The 17230-nt window shown below is 41.7% G+C and overlaps 1 protein-coding gene across 1 annotated transcript in view; it reads right to left on the reverse strand.

The window, feature by feature from the left end:
• GALNT8 (polypeptide N-acetylgalactosaminyltransferase 8) overlaps window positions 1-13192 on the reverse strand; it is a 45793-nt gene extending 32601 nt beyond the window's left edge. The window contains exons 1-2 of the mRNA XM_058557609.1: window positions 12982-13192; window positions 4450-4711 (exon numbers count right to left, since the gene is read on the reverse strand). Coding sequence (XP_058413592.1) covers window positions 4450-4711; window positions 12982-13192 — 473 coding nt within the window. The remainder of the gene's footprint in view (window positions 1-4449; window positions 4712-12981) is intronic.
• Between the last annotated feature and the right edge of the window lie 4038 nt (window positions 13193-17230).

Raw genomic sequence — 17230 nt, forward strand, 5'->3', positions numbered from 1 at the left:
AGAAAACTAAGAAAACCATCATAAAGAACTACCAAACTGAATTGGTAGTCTGAAATACATGGGAAGAGAAACAAAGGAAATGCATAAGAACCAGAAAATGAGTGATAAAATGGCAGCATTAAGCCCTCATATATCAATAATAACTCTAAATGTAAAAGTATTGAATTCTCCAATCAAAAGACACAGAGTTAAGAAAGAAGATCCAACAATATGCTGCCTCCAGGAAATACATCTCAGCTCTAAAGACAAACATGGGCTCAGAGTGAAGGGATGGAAGATGATACACCAAGCTAATGGCAAACAAAAGAAAGAAGGTGCTGCCATACTTATATCAGACAAAGCAGATTTCAAGATAAAACAGGTAGTGAGAGACAAAGAGGGGCAGTATATAAATGATAAAAGGGACACTCCACCAAGAAGACATATCACTTATAAATATATATACACCCAACACAGGAGCACCAAAGTACATAAAGCAACTAGTAACAAACCTAAAAGGAGATATTAACAACAACACAATCATAGTAGGGGACCTTAACACCTCACTTACATCAATGGACAGATCATCCAGACAGAAAGTCAACAAGGAAATAGCAGATTTAAACGAAAAACTAGACCAGATGGACTTAGCTATAGATAGAACACTCCACCCATATACAGCATAATACACATTCTTCTCAAGTGCACATGGAACATTCTCAAGGATAGACCATATGTTGGGAAACAAGGCAAGCCTCAATTGCCTCAGTCTAGCTAGACTGGTCAAGAAAAATAATAAAGAATACTAAAATTACTAAAATCAGGAGCAAAAATGAGACATCACCACTGACCATACGGAAGTAAAAAAGATTATCATGGAATACTATAAACAACTGTCCACCAAGAAATTAGAAAACAGATGAAATGGACAAATTCCTAGAAAGACACAAATGATCAAAATTGACTGAAGAATAAACAGAAATCTGTATAGATCTACATCAAGCAAAAAGACTGAATTAGTAATCAAAAATTCCCTATCAAAAAAAGCCTAGGAAGAAGGTGGCTTCACTGGTGAATTCTACTGAATATTTAAAGAGGAATTAATACCAATTCTTCACAAACTCTTCCAAAATATAGCAGAGAACTAGACGCTTCCCAACTCATTCTACGAGGCCAGTATTGCCCAGATATAAAACCAGACAAAACTATAACAAGGAAAGAAAACTACAAACAATATATTTTATGAATACAGACACAAAAACCCTCAACAAAATACTAGCAAACCAAATCCGGCAACACATAGAAAGAATTATATACCATGACCAAGCAGTATTTATGACATGAATGTGAGATTCATTTGACATCCTAAAATCAAGTAATGTAATACACCATATTAATAGATAACAGACAAAAACCACATGATCATCTCAATAGACACAGAAAAAGCATTTAACAAAATATAACAACCTTTCATGATAAAAAAAAAAAAAGGAAAGAAAGAAAGAAAAAGAAGGCACTAAACAAGCTAGGATAGAATAGAATTTGTAGTACAGGGCATCTACAAAAACCCACAGCTAACATCATACTTAATGGTAAAATGTTATATGCTTTCCCTGTATAATGAAGGACAAAACAAGGATGTCCTCTCTTACCACTTCTATTCAGGTTCTAGCCGAGCAATTAGCAAGAAAGTGAAGTAAAAGGCATCATGTTGAAAAAGAAGTGCAGCTCTCTCTATTTGCAGATGACATAATCATATATATAAAATCCTAAAATATCCCTTAAAAACTATTAAAAATAATAAATGAATACAGCAAGGTTACAGGATAGTAAGATCAATATACAAAAATCAATTGTGTTTCTGTAGACTTGCAATGAAAAATTTGAAATTTGAAACAAAATTAAGAAAACAATTTCACTTCCAATAGCATCAAAAAGATAAATACTTAGGAATAAATTTAACCGAAGAAGTGCAAAATGTATACTCTGAAAACTCAAAACATTGCTGAAAGAAATTAAGGAAGACCTAAGTAAAAGGAAAGATTTCCCACATTCATCGATTGGAAGACTTAATTGTTAAAATGGCAATACTCCCTAAATTGATCTACAGATTCAATGCAATCCCTATTAAAATCTTGCTGGTTTCTTTGCAGAAACTGCCAAGCTAATCCTCAAATTCATATAAAAATTCAACGTCCCATGGGGCCAGCCCGGTGGCGCAGTGGTTAAGTGCGTGTGCTCCGCTGCGGCAGCCTGGGGTTCGCAGGTTCAGATGCTGGGCATGCACCAATGCACCACTTGTCAAGCCATGCTGTGGCAGCGTCCCATATAAAGTAGAGGAAGATGGGCACGGATGTTAGCTCAGGTCCAATCTTCCTCAGCAAAAAGAGGAGGATTGGCTTTGGATGTTAGCAAATCTTCCTCATAAAAATAAATAAATAAACAAATAATTCAAGGTCCCAGAATAGCCAAAATGATCTTAAAAAGAAGAAGGTTAGAAGACTCACACTTCTTGATTTCAAAACTTACTAAAGCTACAGTTATCAAGATAGTGAGTTACTGGCATAAGGATAGACCTACAAATCAATAGAATAGAATTGATATCTAGAAATAAACCCTTACATTTATGGCCAACTGATTTTGATAAGTGTACCAAGACAATTCAACGTGAAAAGAGTAGTCTTTTCAACAATAGGTGCTAGAACAACTAGATAGTCACATGCAAAAGAATAAAGTAGGACCACTGTGTCACAGCATGCACAAAAATTAATTTAAAATGGACCCAAGACCTAAATGCAAGAGTAAAACTATAAAACTCTTAGAAGAAAACATAGACATAAGTCTTCATGACCTTGCATTAAGCAATTTTTTCTTAGATATGACACCAAAAGCACAAGCAACCAAAGAAAAAATAGATAAATTGGACGTCATCAAAATTAAAAACTTTGGTACTTCAAAGAAGACCATCAAGAAAGTGAAAAGACAACCCATACAATAAGAAAAGACATTTGCAAATCATATGTCTGATAGGAACTTGTATCTAAAATATATAAAGCACTCTTGCAACTCAATAATAAAAAGACAAATAACCCAATTTTAAAATGAAGAAAGTCTCTGAATAGACATTTCTTCAAAAAGGATATACAAATGGCCAATAAGCACATGAAAAGATGTTCAGCAATATTAGACATCAGGGAAATTTAAATCAAAACCACAATGGTATACCACTTTACACCCACTAGGATGGCTATTATCAAAAGACAAACAATAACAAATGTTGGTGGGGGGCTGTGGAAAAATCAGGACTCTCATACACTGCTGAAGGGAATGTAAAACGATGCAGTCACTTTGGAAAACAGTCTGGCAGTTCCTTGAAAGATTAAACGTAGAGTTATCGTATGACCCAACAATTCTACTCCTAGAATATAACCAAGAAAAATGAAGACATAAATCTACACAAAAACTTATACATGAATGTTCATAACAGCATTATTCATAATAGTCAAAAAGTAGAAACAATCCAAATGTCCATCAACTGATGAATAGATAAATAAAATGTGGTATATCCATATGACGGAATATTATTTAACAATAAAAGGAATGAAGTATTGATACATGCTGTAATATGAATGGCACTTAAAAACATTATGCTAAATGAGAAAAGCCAGTGCAAAAGACCCCATATTATATGATTCCATTTATATGAAAGATCCAAAATAAGCAAATCCATAGGGACAGAAAGTAGATTAGTGACTGCCTAGGGATAAGGAAGTTGTGGGCAAATGGGGAGTGGCTTAATGCGCCTGGGGTTTCTTTTTGAAGGGATGAAAATGTTTTAAAATTGATTATGGTGATTGTGCAAAACACTGTGAATATACTAAAAAACATTATATTGTACATTTTAAATGGACGAATTGTATGGTATGTGAATTATATCTCAGCAAAGTTGTTATTCAAAAACCTTATGAAGAAGAGTGGGAGAAGTGATGGGCAGGGGAAACAGAAGGAGAAAGAGAGGGAAGGCTCGTTAAACTAGAATTAATAACAGAGGAATCCAGCAGAGAATTTGAGGGAAACACTGGGGAGAAAGTAGAGCTATTAACTTTGGTTTGACTTGCACAAGTCCTTTCTATTTCTCATCCTCAGTTTACTCATCTGGAGAATTATGAGTTAGATCCATCCTATCAGAAGTCTCAAGGGTCTGTGTTTTTCTGACATCTCTGCCCATCTCCAAGGGACTGTAAATATTTGGATCAGTCAGTTATCTTCTTGGAGCTGCCATTATAAAATGAATTAAAAACAAGAACTCTTGCTCAGTCAGCCTGCCAGAACTTTCTATGCCCTGAACCCCTTCCCCAGCAATTTCCCACTCCCCCAACTCTCTCTCCAACCCTTGATTTTTGCTGCTCCCAAAGCTCATCCTCAAATTAAACTGAGGTCCCTAGGAAGCCCAAACTTGGTCCATCCTACCTGGAATCTCGCGTGTCTGGGATGGCGCGATCGAGGGGCAACTGGTTACTGAGGTAAACATTGTAACCAAACTTCTGGAAGAGGTCCTGGGCCTCTTTCTGCTGGGCCTCTGAAAGACCCTCGCCCCACCTCTTGAAAAGCTGTGAGTCTGGGAAGAGCGCTTTTTGGGGTTTGTCCTTCTTTGTCTCATTCGCCTTGGATTCCACTGCCTTTTGAACAGGATGTTCTCTATCTTTCATCCTTTCTTCTTTCAGACTTTCTTCTGCAAATGAAGAACAGGGGAGAAAACATTTCAGCCAGCCCTTAGTTACCTGGGTATTGTTTACATCCAAACTTCCTTGAAATGTTCTCTCTCCAAATTCTAAAATCTACAAGCTCTTGTCCCAGAGTCTGTGATATGTCACAGGAACTTGTCAGAGCCATGCTAGGCTGTCCTGACAAGGCATGCACTAGAACACACCTCTCCTCTCAGCCCCATCAGAACTTATCTACCCAGAGTCCCACACCTTCGAGGATCCTCTAGGAACTGTGATCTGAGAAATAGATTGATAATAACCTAATGTTTTTCAGAATAAGCCCCAAGAACCACTTACATCAGAATCATCTATTATGATTATTTAAAAATGTAGATATCCAGGCTTATCCTCAAATCAACTAAATCAGAATCTCAAGGTCAGGTGGGGATAGGGGTAGGAGAAGTCACCAGAAGCTGCATTTTTCACAAAATCAAGCAGCAATTCTTTTGTACAATAAAATTTAAGAAACATCATCCTACACTATCAGTGGCTAACAAGAGTGAATCTACTCCACCCACCACCTCCTGTCCCTTCACTTCTCATGTATTTGGTTTACCAGGAACTTTTAAATTGGAGATGTCCTAATCTTTTTCCAATTTGCTTGATCATAAGAATGTCTTCAAAAGTTTGCTAAAAATACAGAATCCCAGGACTCCCCCAGAGATTCTGATTCAGTAGGTCTATGGTGGAGCCTGGGAATCTGCATTTTTAACAATTGCTCCAGATGATAATCTAATTTGGTCATATTAATTTGAGAAACACTGCCTTAACTAAAAAAGAATGAAGAGTGACAGACCCAGGCAGAGGACACTTTTATGCAGAGGAGGCCTTCCAGGATCCATGACATCAATAGTAATGATTTTGGAAAATGGCCTACAAATTTCAGAGCACTTTCCCATCCATTATTTACTTCACCTTTACCACAACCCTCTACTATTTCTACTTGGAGAGTCTCAGCATATGTACCTTGAACTCCCTCAAGCTCAATTCTGTGAACTCCACAGAGAAAGAGAAAAAAATGTAATTATTTAGTGCAGGTGCTTCTGCCTGCCAATCCACTCAAAGACCCAATGCCTTTAAGTTAGGGCTGAACATATAATTTATCCATCAAATTGGGACACTTTTCAGAGTGGATGGGGCACTATTAATAATTATGCAACAGATGTGACCAGGACAACAGGAGTAAACCAGGACTATTCCAGGCCAACCAGGACTTACCATTATCCTACCCAAAGGAAGCAGGAGAATCTGTTTGTCTCTCACAGGATGATTCAGCTTAGCTAAGTCTGATTCTGGTATTAAATATATCTTCCCCTCAGTGCCATCAAAACCAGTGGCCTTGTCTCCTGATACAAGGCCCATGATACGGCTCCATCTTGGAGCCTGGGCACATGACCGTACAGCTGGGAATATTGTCAACAGAAGGAAGAGAAAACAGTTTTACCTGACTCTGCCTCTGGCTGCCACTGCCACTTGTCCCCAGCTAGATTCCCCTCAGCTTGCCCTGGCTCTGCTGCTATCAATTCTCTCTCAGCGAGTACGTTCTTTTCTTTTTTTTTTTTTTTATAATTTTATTTTATTTTTTTTCCCCCAAAGCCCCATTAGATAGTTGTATGTCATAGCTGCACATCTTTCTAGTTGCTGCATGTGGGACGTGGCCTCAGCATGGCCGGAGAAGCAGTGCGTCCATGCGCGCCTGGGATCCCAACCCAGGCCGCCAGCAGCGGAGCGCGCACACTTAACCGCTAAGCCGCGGGGGCGGCCCGAGTACGTTCTGCATTACAGAATTACAGACAGACTCCAGCAAGCTCCTCTGTCCTGTCCCCCAAACATAGGCACCCCTCTCATGTCCTCTGTCCTCTCTTCTCCTGATGATCTCATTGATTCCTTTCCCCTCTAGGCAACTGTCACCCCCTGACACACACAATCTGTGGCTCTAGACTCAGACTGCCTGAATTTGAATCTCACCTCTGTCACTTACCAGTTGCAGGACCTCGGCAAAGTATCTTATCCTCTCCGTTTCCCCATCTATAAAACGGGGACCATAGCAGCACTTGCCACATAGATTTTTGGGAGAATTAAATGGGTTTGTTCACATAAAGCATTTAAAAGTGTGTCTGTCACTTAATACTCAGTCAATGTTAGTTATCATCGTCACCGTTATTACCGTTGATAAATAAATGGCAAGCAATAGGATATATTGGAACATATGAGGAAGCCATTTGGTGTAAAACTAATTCGGCCTGACCTTGTTTTTCCAAAATGGGGCCTGCGGCCTCTGAACATTCACTGCATATCTGCTTTAAGCAATTAACATGTTCCAAAGAAAAGATTAAATGCCCTAAGATAAGGATGCAACTTCCCCTGCACTGGCATTTCCTTGAAGATAAGCATTTCTCCCTAGGATAGGACTTGATTGCTGAGCTCATCCTGTGACCACCCAACTCGAGACAACAGACCTGCCACCAGCCATGCCCATCAAGACAGCAGACCTGCTACCGGCTGTGTCCATCAATAGCTATTCTGGCAGGACAATCTGGCAGGGTGATCTTGTGGCTATTGTAAAAGGGACATTGCAATCATATGTGATACATGCTCTTTGATGGTATGTAACCACTCTGTACACCCCACTTCTTTGGTGTCCTTCTTTCCTTGAGGGAGGAAGGCCCTGGGCTATGGTCTTCAAAAGTTGGCTCATAATAAAATCACCCCAATTTTGATTTATAGATTGATTATGGATTATTTATGTCGACACTGTCCAAATTGGCTGTTGGAGATATCTCTCATTTTGCTGTTTTCCAAGTTCTCCAAATTCCTTAACAACTGAACACAACACCTTCCCCTCCAAGTCTCCTGAGGCTCCTTCCCTATTTCTACAAATAGTACCAACTACTCTTCTCCCACCTACCCAGCCCCCAAACCTCAGGTCTCCTTTGACTCTCTGTCCCCAACCTCCATTCAGTTGTCTATTCGTGTAGGGTCTATCTCTCCAGGGTAGATCTCATCCTTTTCTTTCCATTCTATTCCAGTTCAATTCCTTATCGACTCTTATCTGGACTATTCATTCACTGAAGAATTATTAAGCATTTACTCTGGCTGCTTCCTGGGTATGATGGCAACAAGACAGGCTGATCCTATCTGACAACTTGTATTCCCACAGAGATGTGAAAAGTCCAGGCTCCTTAGCCAGGCTGCCCTTCCCCTTCCTAACTACACCACCTTGGCCAGAGGATTTCTCTTCTCAGTGCCTTAGATTTACCAAGTACTCCAGGGGGTTTCTGTGATAACTAAGTGAATTAATACATATCAAATGCTTAGGATAGGGACTGACACACAATCAAGTTTGGCTCTTATTCTGGTTTCTCTGTTTCCTCTGCTGGGAGGGGTGGGGAGAGATGAAGAAGGGTATTGAGAAAAGAGGAAAACTTTTTAAACTGTTATGATAAGAAATGGGAGTGAGAACTGATTTGTAAAACATGGACACACTGTGGGGGTGGGAGAGGGCCAGCTGAGGAAAATGACCATGAATTTGTAGTGGTTCAGTTATGGAATTTTTTCAGTAGTGCTTAGCACTTGGGTGAAGGCACAGAGAAGATGGGCAACTGATTTCACACGATGTTGGGGGTGGTTCTTAGGAGGATGCAACACAGCAAGTGTGCATCCTTATGTGCACACTCACATAAACAGAAATCTTTAAAAGATTTTGTTCTTTTTATCTTTAACCTGAATCAAGGTATAGGACATTGCTCCAGTCTCTAACGCATATCCACTCTCCAAAACAGAAACATCAGTCACAAGGGAGGAAAAAAAAAGATTATCAGGAACAAAGACTAGATATCTGCCCCACCCAGAGACCAGATGTCTGCCCCACCTGGAGACCAGCCCCTATATAACTGGCCTGTAGTCTTTGTTCTGTAAGATGGGCTTTAAGGACACTAGTCCACCATCTTCTGTCTTTGCTGGCAAAAACAAATAAACCTTTTCTATTCCACTGACCTGCCTCCAGACTTTTTGGCTAGTCTTACAGGAAGCAGAATGAGCCTGTTGCTCAGTAACACAACAGAGTTGTGGATAGCAGCAAGAGAAGAGTTGAAGAAATGGTACTGTTATGAAGGAAAATTGAATGAGTATGCTGCAGAGTCGTGAGGATGTGATCAGGAATGGATGGCATGAATTTGTCATTTCAGAGGTGAGCAGTTTTGGGTGATGACAAAGTCCAGTGTGCACCATAGAAGTGTCATGTGGGATGGAGGCAAAGGTCTTGACAGGTGGGAAGCCCAAGGAATTGAATGGGTCATCCACAAGACACTGCAGTGTCCCAGGGTGATAGCAGGATTTGGGGCAGAGATGAAGACTGTGAACGAGGAGCCATTATAAAGCCTGTAATGAGTGAGAAAACTTGTCAGGGATGAATAGAAGAAATGTCAACAGAGGAAAGAGGGCAGCCAGGTTTTCCTAGTAGGGTAAAGGGCTATTACAATAGCCTTCCAACTCTCTCCTTTGTCTTCAGTTGGACCAAACCTAGAGCCAATTAATATTTCCCAAGCCCCCCAACATTGATTATGACACTCTTCAGCCTTAAAGCCCAAAATGGTAATCAAGACACTCTACCATAGGGACCCACTTAGTCGCCACTAATCCTCTCCTAAACTCACACTAGGTTCCAACAGACTGATAGGATCGCCTCTAGCCCATCTAGTAGCTTCTTGCAAGTTAGAAGAAAAAACCCCTTTTCGGGTGATTACAGCCCAGGGGCACCATCTTGGTGAGGGGACAGTCCCATTGTGTTTCCTCTGGGCAGAAGCAGCCCAGGCCACAGCACATGGCTGGTGAGCAGAACATGGGCTGAATTTCAGCTACACGTACAGTCCCTAAAAGGGAAGCAGTAAAGTCCTGCAACTGGGAGGAGGCCATGTTTGGAAGGGGGCATAAAACTGGCCCAAGGAGGACAACCAACTATGGAAATGCTTAAGGCAAAAAGAGAAGGCCAAAGCAAACTCGGAAAGAAAAATAAATGGTGAGTCTTTCAAAGAAGACTATGTGAATACCATGCACATTTGCTCTGGTGGAAAATAAAAGAGAGCAGAACTTTTACGGTATTCCAAATTGAATAGTATTTTTAATCAAACTCTTCTATACTAAGCATATGGGGGTCACAGGGTGGTCCCGGGTTCTCTGTGCCCTTAAACTCCCCCATGTTCCTCTTCGGGCATCTCTGATTTTTCTCTCTCATTCACTGCTGTCAGTGGGAAGTCATTTGGACCTGGACACCCTAAAGTCAATTTGAGGATGTAAGTGCAGAGTCCAGCAGGATGAAAACAGTGTCATTAGTCCATCCCCATGACTTACATAGAAACTTTCCAAGACCAAGGGGACACAACCAATGGCGTTGATCTGGTGGTGCCTTTAAGTACCCCTAGGGAGGTTCCAGAAAATTGGTTTAGAGCCATCAACCACTCCCACAATTATCGTTATGTGTTTGCTTTTTCTCTCGATAGTTTACCTAATATGCCTTGGTATCCTTGTTGACTTAGGATTTTCTTCAATCTTTTTGAAGGCAATGAGCAACCAGGATGATTGGTAACTGAACAGGCTTTCAATTTCAGGAAGCCCTTCAGGAAAGAAGAGCATTTGTGATCTGGAAGCAGCCTCCAGAAGACATTTTGAAATTGATCTCAGGTAGTAGGTGGTCCCTAACACCACATCATTTTAGAGTGAATAAAATGTGGGAGCACTGAGAATAAAAGAGAAAAGGAGGAACTGGTCATTGCAAAGAAGGAAAGGGAAGTAAACCCAATGGCTCTGGATGGCTTCTAGAGGCATATTCTGTCCCAGCTGAAGGAAAGAATAGCCGGGCTTTAGGCAGAACACCTGCTATTTCAAGGCCTGAGCAGGGTAAGCTGGTAGGATGACCAGAGAGCTGGTGTGGTCTGGGTGCTCTGCCAAGGAGTGACAGCGACTGCCCAGGTACACAGGCATCCTCAGTGAACCTGCACTGACTGAGCGTATTTGCATAGCCAATGTCCCAACCAGCCGGATGTCCTCAAAGCCAGGGCTTCTGCAGCTGACAATCTTCTCTCTGTTTCATCTACCCTCCTTGCCCTGTGTCACTCTTCCCTGCATCCCTATCTGCCTGTCCTCTGTCCTCTCCTTCCTACACTCATTCATTCATTTATTCATCCACTTAATCTCTAAGTGCCAGGCACAGGGAATAGAGTGGGAAGGCACTCTCTAAGACGCTCTTTAAACCAGCCCTTACGAAACTTGCCTTCCAGAAAGTGGTACCACAATAAAATATGCTGACTCTTATGCGGGAGGATGTAGATGGTGCTGTGGTGCTTATGCCTCCTCTCCCTTCCTCATCTCATTTCCCCTTTCTTCCTCTTGTCACCATATAAACTCTTTCATTCTCTTGCCCTGGACTCACTTCTTTGCTCCTTTTCTGTCCTCATCTCTTTGGCCCCATGTCATCCCCTCTTTCTCTCCCTTTTCCTGGTTTCCTCTCTTCCTTTTTCTCCTCCTGTCTGTCCTTCCTTCTATCCCTCTGCCTCACCCTGAACCCTGACAATGCTCAGCTCTCATTTTTTTTTTTTGTGAGGAAGATCAGCCCTGAGCTAACACAGATGCCAATCCTCCTCTTTTTGCTGAGGAAGACCGGCTCTGAGCTAACATCTATTGCCAATCCTCCTCCTTTTTTTTTTCCCCAAAGCCCCAGTAGATAGTTGTATGTCATAGTTGCACATCCTGCTAGTTGCTGTATGTGGGACGCGGCCTCAGCATGGCCAGAGAAGCAGTGCGTCGGTGCACGCCCGGATCCGAACCTGGGCCGCCAGTAGCAGAGCGCGCACACTTAACCGCTAAGCCACGGGGCCGGCCCTCAGCTCTCGTTTTAAAAGACACTTTCCCCACCTCTAGCCCCCGTGTACACACACCTGCACATCTGTGCAGTCACTGCCCTGCTCACACTTTCAATACCGCAGTTCAGAGGCATGGGAGCAGGGGAAACATGGCTGCTTCCCCTCACTGGAGTCAGATGCTGAGACACATAAAATTCATAGGGGTTAGAGTTTCATGGTGAGGTGGAATCAAAAACAAACCCCAAAATTTGTGTAAACAGGTTAAAATTTGCTGGACTTTGAGGGTATTATACTAAGTGAAATAAGGCAGACAGAGAGAGACAAATACCCTTTGATCTCACCTGCATGTGGAATCTGAAATAACAGAAAGAAAAACCGATCTCAAAGATACAGAGAACAGCTTGGTCATGGCCAGGGACAGGTGTGGAGGGGTGGGTGAAATGGGTGAAGGAGGTCAAAAGATACAAACTTCCAGTTATAAATAAATAAGTCATGGGGATGTAATGCACAGCATAGTGACTATAGTTAATAATATCTATTGCATATTTGAAAGTTGCTAAGAGAGTAGATCTTAAAAGTTCTCATCACAAGGAAAAAAAATGTAACTCTGTATGATGACGGATGTTAACTGGACTTACTGTGGTGATCGTTTAACAATGTATACAAATATTGAATCATTACATTGTACACCTGAAACTAATACAATGTTATACGTCAATTATACCCCAATAAAAAAAGAGGTTAAAATGAGGTACACATCAGTTTATAGAGCACTTTCTGCATATATTTCACAACCCCCACTGTGTGAGGTCAGGAGCCTGAGGCTGAGGGAGATAAACACCTGCTCCAAGTCACACCACCATCATAGGCGTATCAGGATTCCATCTGAGGTCCTCTAACAGGCCCGCATTAGATAGGAGCTCATAGCAAAATGGAAGAGAGGCCTTTGCCCCAGAGGTTGTCACTTCTGTTTAACAGCCCCTGCCACACAAAGGCCTAAGGACACGGCTAAGCCTAGATACTCCTGAGCCTCTCAGGGGTTCTTATTCTGAGCCTCAGTCTCCCTGCCTGCATGTATGTACTTGTGATCATGCAGGTGTACAAGTGTAGACACACACATTCACACCACTTACATAGACACACTCTGCTACCCTCCCCTCAACTGCTTGCTCTGATTCCCCCTAGTTCTCAATACTTACCTCGCATTTGGAGGCATAGAATTCAAGGCCAGATGCTTAAATGGAGCAAGTGAGAGATGAGAACGTGACCTCTCACTCATTTTTTCCTCTACATTGCTTTTTTCTGAGTCCCTAAACACACACGCACACACACACACATACACACACACCATCCCCTCCAAGTCAGTGTTATGAACTTACTCAGATGCTGCAAATCCACCTCCAGGTGAGAGAGTCTCTTGATCACTGCCCCGTTCCATTCAGACAGAGGCAAGTGAAGTTCCTTTTGGATACTACCCAGAATCAACTTTTGTAAAGTCCCCTTGGTATAAAATACCAGGAATAGATTGACGGCAATGACGAGAGTCAGCCCAAGGCAGAGGACTTTGGAGACATTTCTCCTGAGCATCATCCTCTGCCTCTGGCTCTGCCCTTCCTGCGGGGCTGAGTGCGTCAGTGCCCAGGGACGCTAACGATCAGAATCAACTGAGCTTCGTCTCCACTGGCTGGATATATGACACCCTGCCTGCTGAGCCAGATGTTCTTCAGCAGGAAAAGCTGTCACAAGCTGTCTGGCTTCTCCCTGAGCAGCGTCAGGTGTGTGGAGTTTGCCATGGCAGCCACCCAATGACTGGCGGGTCACCTGGGCACACGTTGCACTGTCCCAGAAGTCAGGTTAATGCTTGCTCCCGGAGCTAGCTCAGACTGCAGGGTGTCCAACTATGTATGTGACGCATGTTCTCTCTGTTCTGTTTGGTTTTGGGGGGGGGGGTTAATATTCCCTCTCCCTGGTAAAATCACCTGGGAGACTCTGAAAGGCCTTGTAGGGTCTGGTCCTGTAAGCGGGTAAATAGTAGCAGAAAAGAATCCACAAGGGGGAAGCTTCTATACCACATGCTTTTTGAGGGCAAGGATCACGTCTCGGATGTCTTTTTATCTAACCCTACAGGGTCTTGAACACAGTAGATGTGCAACAAATGTTGGTTCAATAAACTTGAGGAGAACATTTCCTGCTGCTTCTACCTAGAAGCAAGTGGATGAGCTGGAGGTGGCCCCTGGAGGTGAGCCCCAGGGGATGGCCCTGCTTCACTGGTCTCTGCTAGTCATCTGCACAGCTCAGCACACTGAGGTTCCACCCTGCCCCAGCTTCCAGTAACTCTTCTGCCTCCTCACGTCACATTCACTCTATGTTTTGGACAAATCACCTAGTTATCATCAATGAGGATTAAACACTTAAAATTGTTCCCCAGAGACAAAAGTTTAAAGTTCTCAATCTAGTGTTGGGTCCCTCCATAATCATATCTCTCACCCTGTCCCAGCCCCTAGGACTCCTCACTAGGTCCCCAAACACAGAATATGCAGACAAGAGCTGAGGCAGGTATGTGGATTAAAGTAAAGAAAAGTGGCTTTAGGAAAAGCAGGTAGAATGAAAAAGAACAAAATGAAAAATAATTGTTTTCTTTTGAAAGATCAAAGTCTTTCCCAAGCTCTCACCTACAAATTGGAGTCAAAATAAATCAAAAATGCATGATTGCTTCCCTTTCTGGCACAAGATGGAGTAGACTCACTTATCTCTATTCCTCCTCAGTAAAGGCAACTAAAAACTCTGCACACTATACACATAAAATAAATATAAGAAGACTCTGAAAGGTCGAGAAAAGAGAGCAGACCACCTAGAGATCTCAGGACCCAAGGAATAACACAGCAGTGAGTTCCCTGGGTTTTCTTTTTGCCAAATATGTCCTAAACCAGATGCTGGAGAAGCTGCCAACCTGTAAATGCCAAGGGGCAAAGACAATAAAAGCCACAAGAAAAGCCTGCTCTCCATAGCCAAAGGAACAGGAAAGGGGCAGGCTAGCAAGACAAAAAACATTCAGACAATAACTGCCCTACTCCAGCCAAACACCACTAAAAACCTGCTGTGCCATGCCCATCCCATCAACAAAGGCCACGTGGGGAGCCTTGACTTCCACCCTCACCCCTAGCTGTAAGGAGGTGCCCCTTCCTCCATCCACCTCCAGGATGGTGTCAGAGAAAGTCCAATAGGGAGCCATAAATTTTGTCCTTGTGCCCCCCATGATGTCAGTAAAGGAAGAGTAATGAATTGGCTCTTCCCCTCTTAGCCACTGTGGTGTCAGCAGAGGCCTAGTGGGGAACCTGAACTTCCTACCTCAGCCAGTAGTGACGAGGCACCCCTCCGCCCAGGTGTCAATGAGGTCAAGTGGGAAACCTGGACTTCCACTCCCACCTGGCAGTAACTAGGTGATCACCCTTTCCCCACCAGAGCAGTGTCAGAAAGGCCCGCTAAAACAGGAGATTTAGATCAGACCCAGAGTCTCATAACACAATACTCAGAATGTCCAGGATGCAATCAAAAATCACTTGTTATACCAAGAACCAGGAAAATCTCAACTTAAATGAGAAAAGCAATCAACAGCCATCAAACCCAATATGACACAGATGTTAGGATTGTCGGAAAAAGATTTTAAAGCAGACATCATAATCAGCAAGCAGATATGAACATGCTTCAAACAAATGAAAAAAATAGTAAGCCTCAGAAAAGAAACAGAAAGTCTCAGGAAAGAAATAAAAGACATAAAGTAGAACCAGATGGAAATATTAGAACTGAAAAACACAATAAATAAAATTTTAAAATCACTCGAGGTGCCTCAGCAGCAGAATGAAGAAGATAGAGAAAAAAATCAGGGAACTTAATTAGCAAATAGAACAATAGAAATTACCCAATTGGAACAACAGAATGAGAACATAGCAAAAATATGATAACAGAGTCTCAAGAACCTAAGACTACAACAAAAGATCTATTATTTCATCACAGTCCCAGGAGGAGAGGAGAAAGTGTGAGGCTAAATAAGAGTTCAAAGAAATAAGGGCTGAAATTTTCCCAAAGTTGACAAAAGACATAGATCTACAGACTCAAAAAGCTGAGTGAACTACAAATAGGATAAACTCAAAGAAATATACATCAAGACATGTCATAATCAAACTTCTGAAAACTAAAGACAAAGAAAAATTCTTGAAAGCAGAGAAAAAAAATGAGAGCTCACCTATCAGGGAAAAACCATTCAAATGACAGTAGGTTTCTCACCGGAAGTCACGGAGACCAGAAGGAAGTATCGTAACGTTTTCAAGTGCTGAAAGAAAAGAATGGCCAACCCAGACTCCTACATCAAACAAAAATATCCCTTAGGAGTGAAGGAGAAATCAAGATATTCTCAGACAGAAAATTAAGAGAATTTGTTGCTGGAAGACCTACTCTAAAAGAAAGTTTACAGAAGATTTTCAAAATGAAGAAATGACAAAAGCAGGAATCTGGGAACATAAGAAGAAAGAATAAATATATGAGTAAATACAAAAGACTTTCTTTCTCCTCTTGAGTTTTCTAAATTAAGTTTGACAGTTGACATGAAAAGCATAACGTTGTCTGATGAGGTTCTCAAAGTATGTAGAAGAGATATTTAAGACAATTATACTATAAATGGGAGAGGCTAAAGGGACTTGAAAGAAGGTAAGTTTTCTACATTTCCCTTGAACTGGTAAAATGATGACACTAGTAGACTGTGATACATTACACATGTATAGTGGAGATGGAATAGTTCTAAAGTATCCTGACTGTAGAGATGGTTGCATGAATCTACACTGGTAATCAGATGGCATAGAAGTGTACACACACAAATTTCTGGCTTTGCTGTTGCACAATAGTTATACAAAATATATCCATTGGGGGAAACCGGATGAAGGGTACACGGAAGTGCTCTGTACTATTTTTTCAAATTTTTGTGAATCTATAGTTATTTCAAAATTAAAAGTTTTTTATTAAAAAACTATGATCCCTACCCTAAACAAATGTACTCCTAAAGTAGATCACTTCCTTGAAACTATAAACCCTTTATTAAAAACACACAGAAAAATGGTAGTTACCTCTGGGGGTGGCAGGGTCTAGGGAACTGAGGGATGGAAGTGGGAAGGGGACTGACTTTTCACCGTACAATTTTCTATATTTTTTAAATTTTGTATCATGTCACATAAATTACCTATTAAAAATAAATAGAATAATTTGATTAAAATTTGCATCATAGTCTTTGTCACTTTATTGCTTTGTAGAATAGGATAGAAGTTCACTCAGCTAGAGAGAGCAGCAAGTATTTCTTTCCCTGTGGTCTTCATCTACACCAAAGGGGCCACGAGACTGTCTTTTGGGGAATACTGGGTGCCCTCTCATGCATCCCATCACTGCTCAGAACACTGGGGCAGTGTTCCTCACATGTTCAAGTTCATAAAAATCACCTGAGTAGCTTGGTAAAAATGCAGATGTCTAGGTCCCAAGCCTACAGATTCTAATTTTGTTGGTCTATTATGGGACCTGGGCATCTGCATTTTAACTCTATTATGGGACCTGGGCATCTGCATTTTAACAAGTGCCTCATATGAA

The sequence above is a fragment of the Diceros bicornis genome, chromosome 17, assembly GCF_020826845.1.
Source record: "Diceros bicornis minor isolate mBicDic1 chromosome 17, mDicBic1.mat.cur, whole genome shotgun sequence".
Taxonomy (NCBI): domain Eukaryota; kingdom Metazoa; phylum Chordata; class Mammalia; order Perissodactyla; family Rhinocerotidae; genus Diceros; species Diceros bicornis.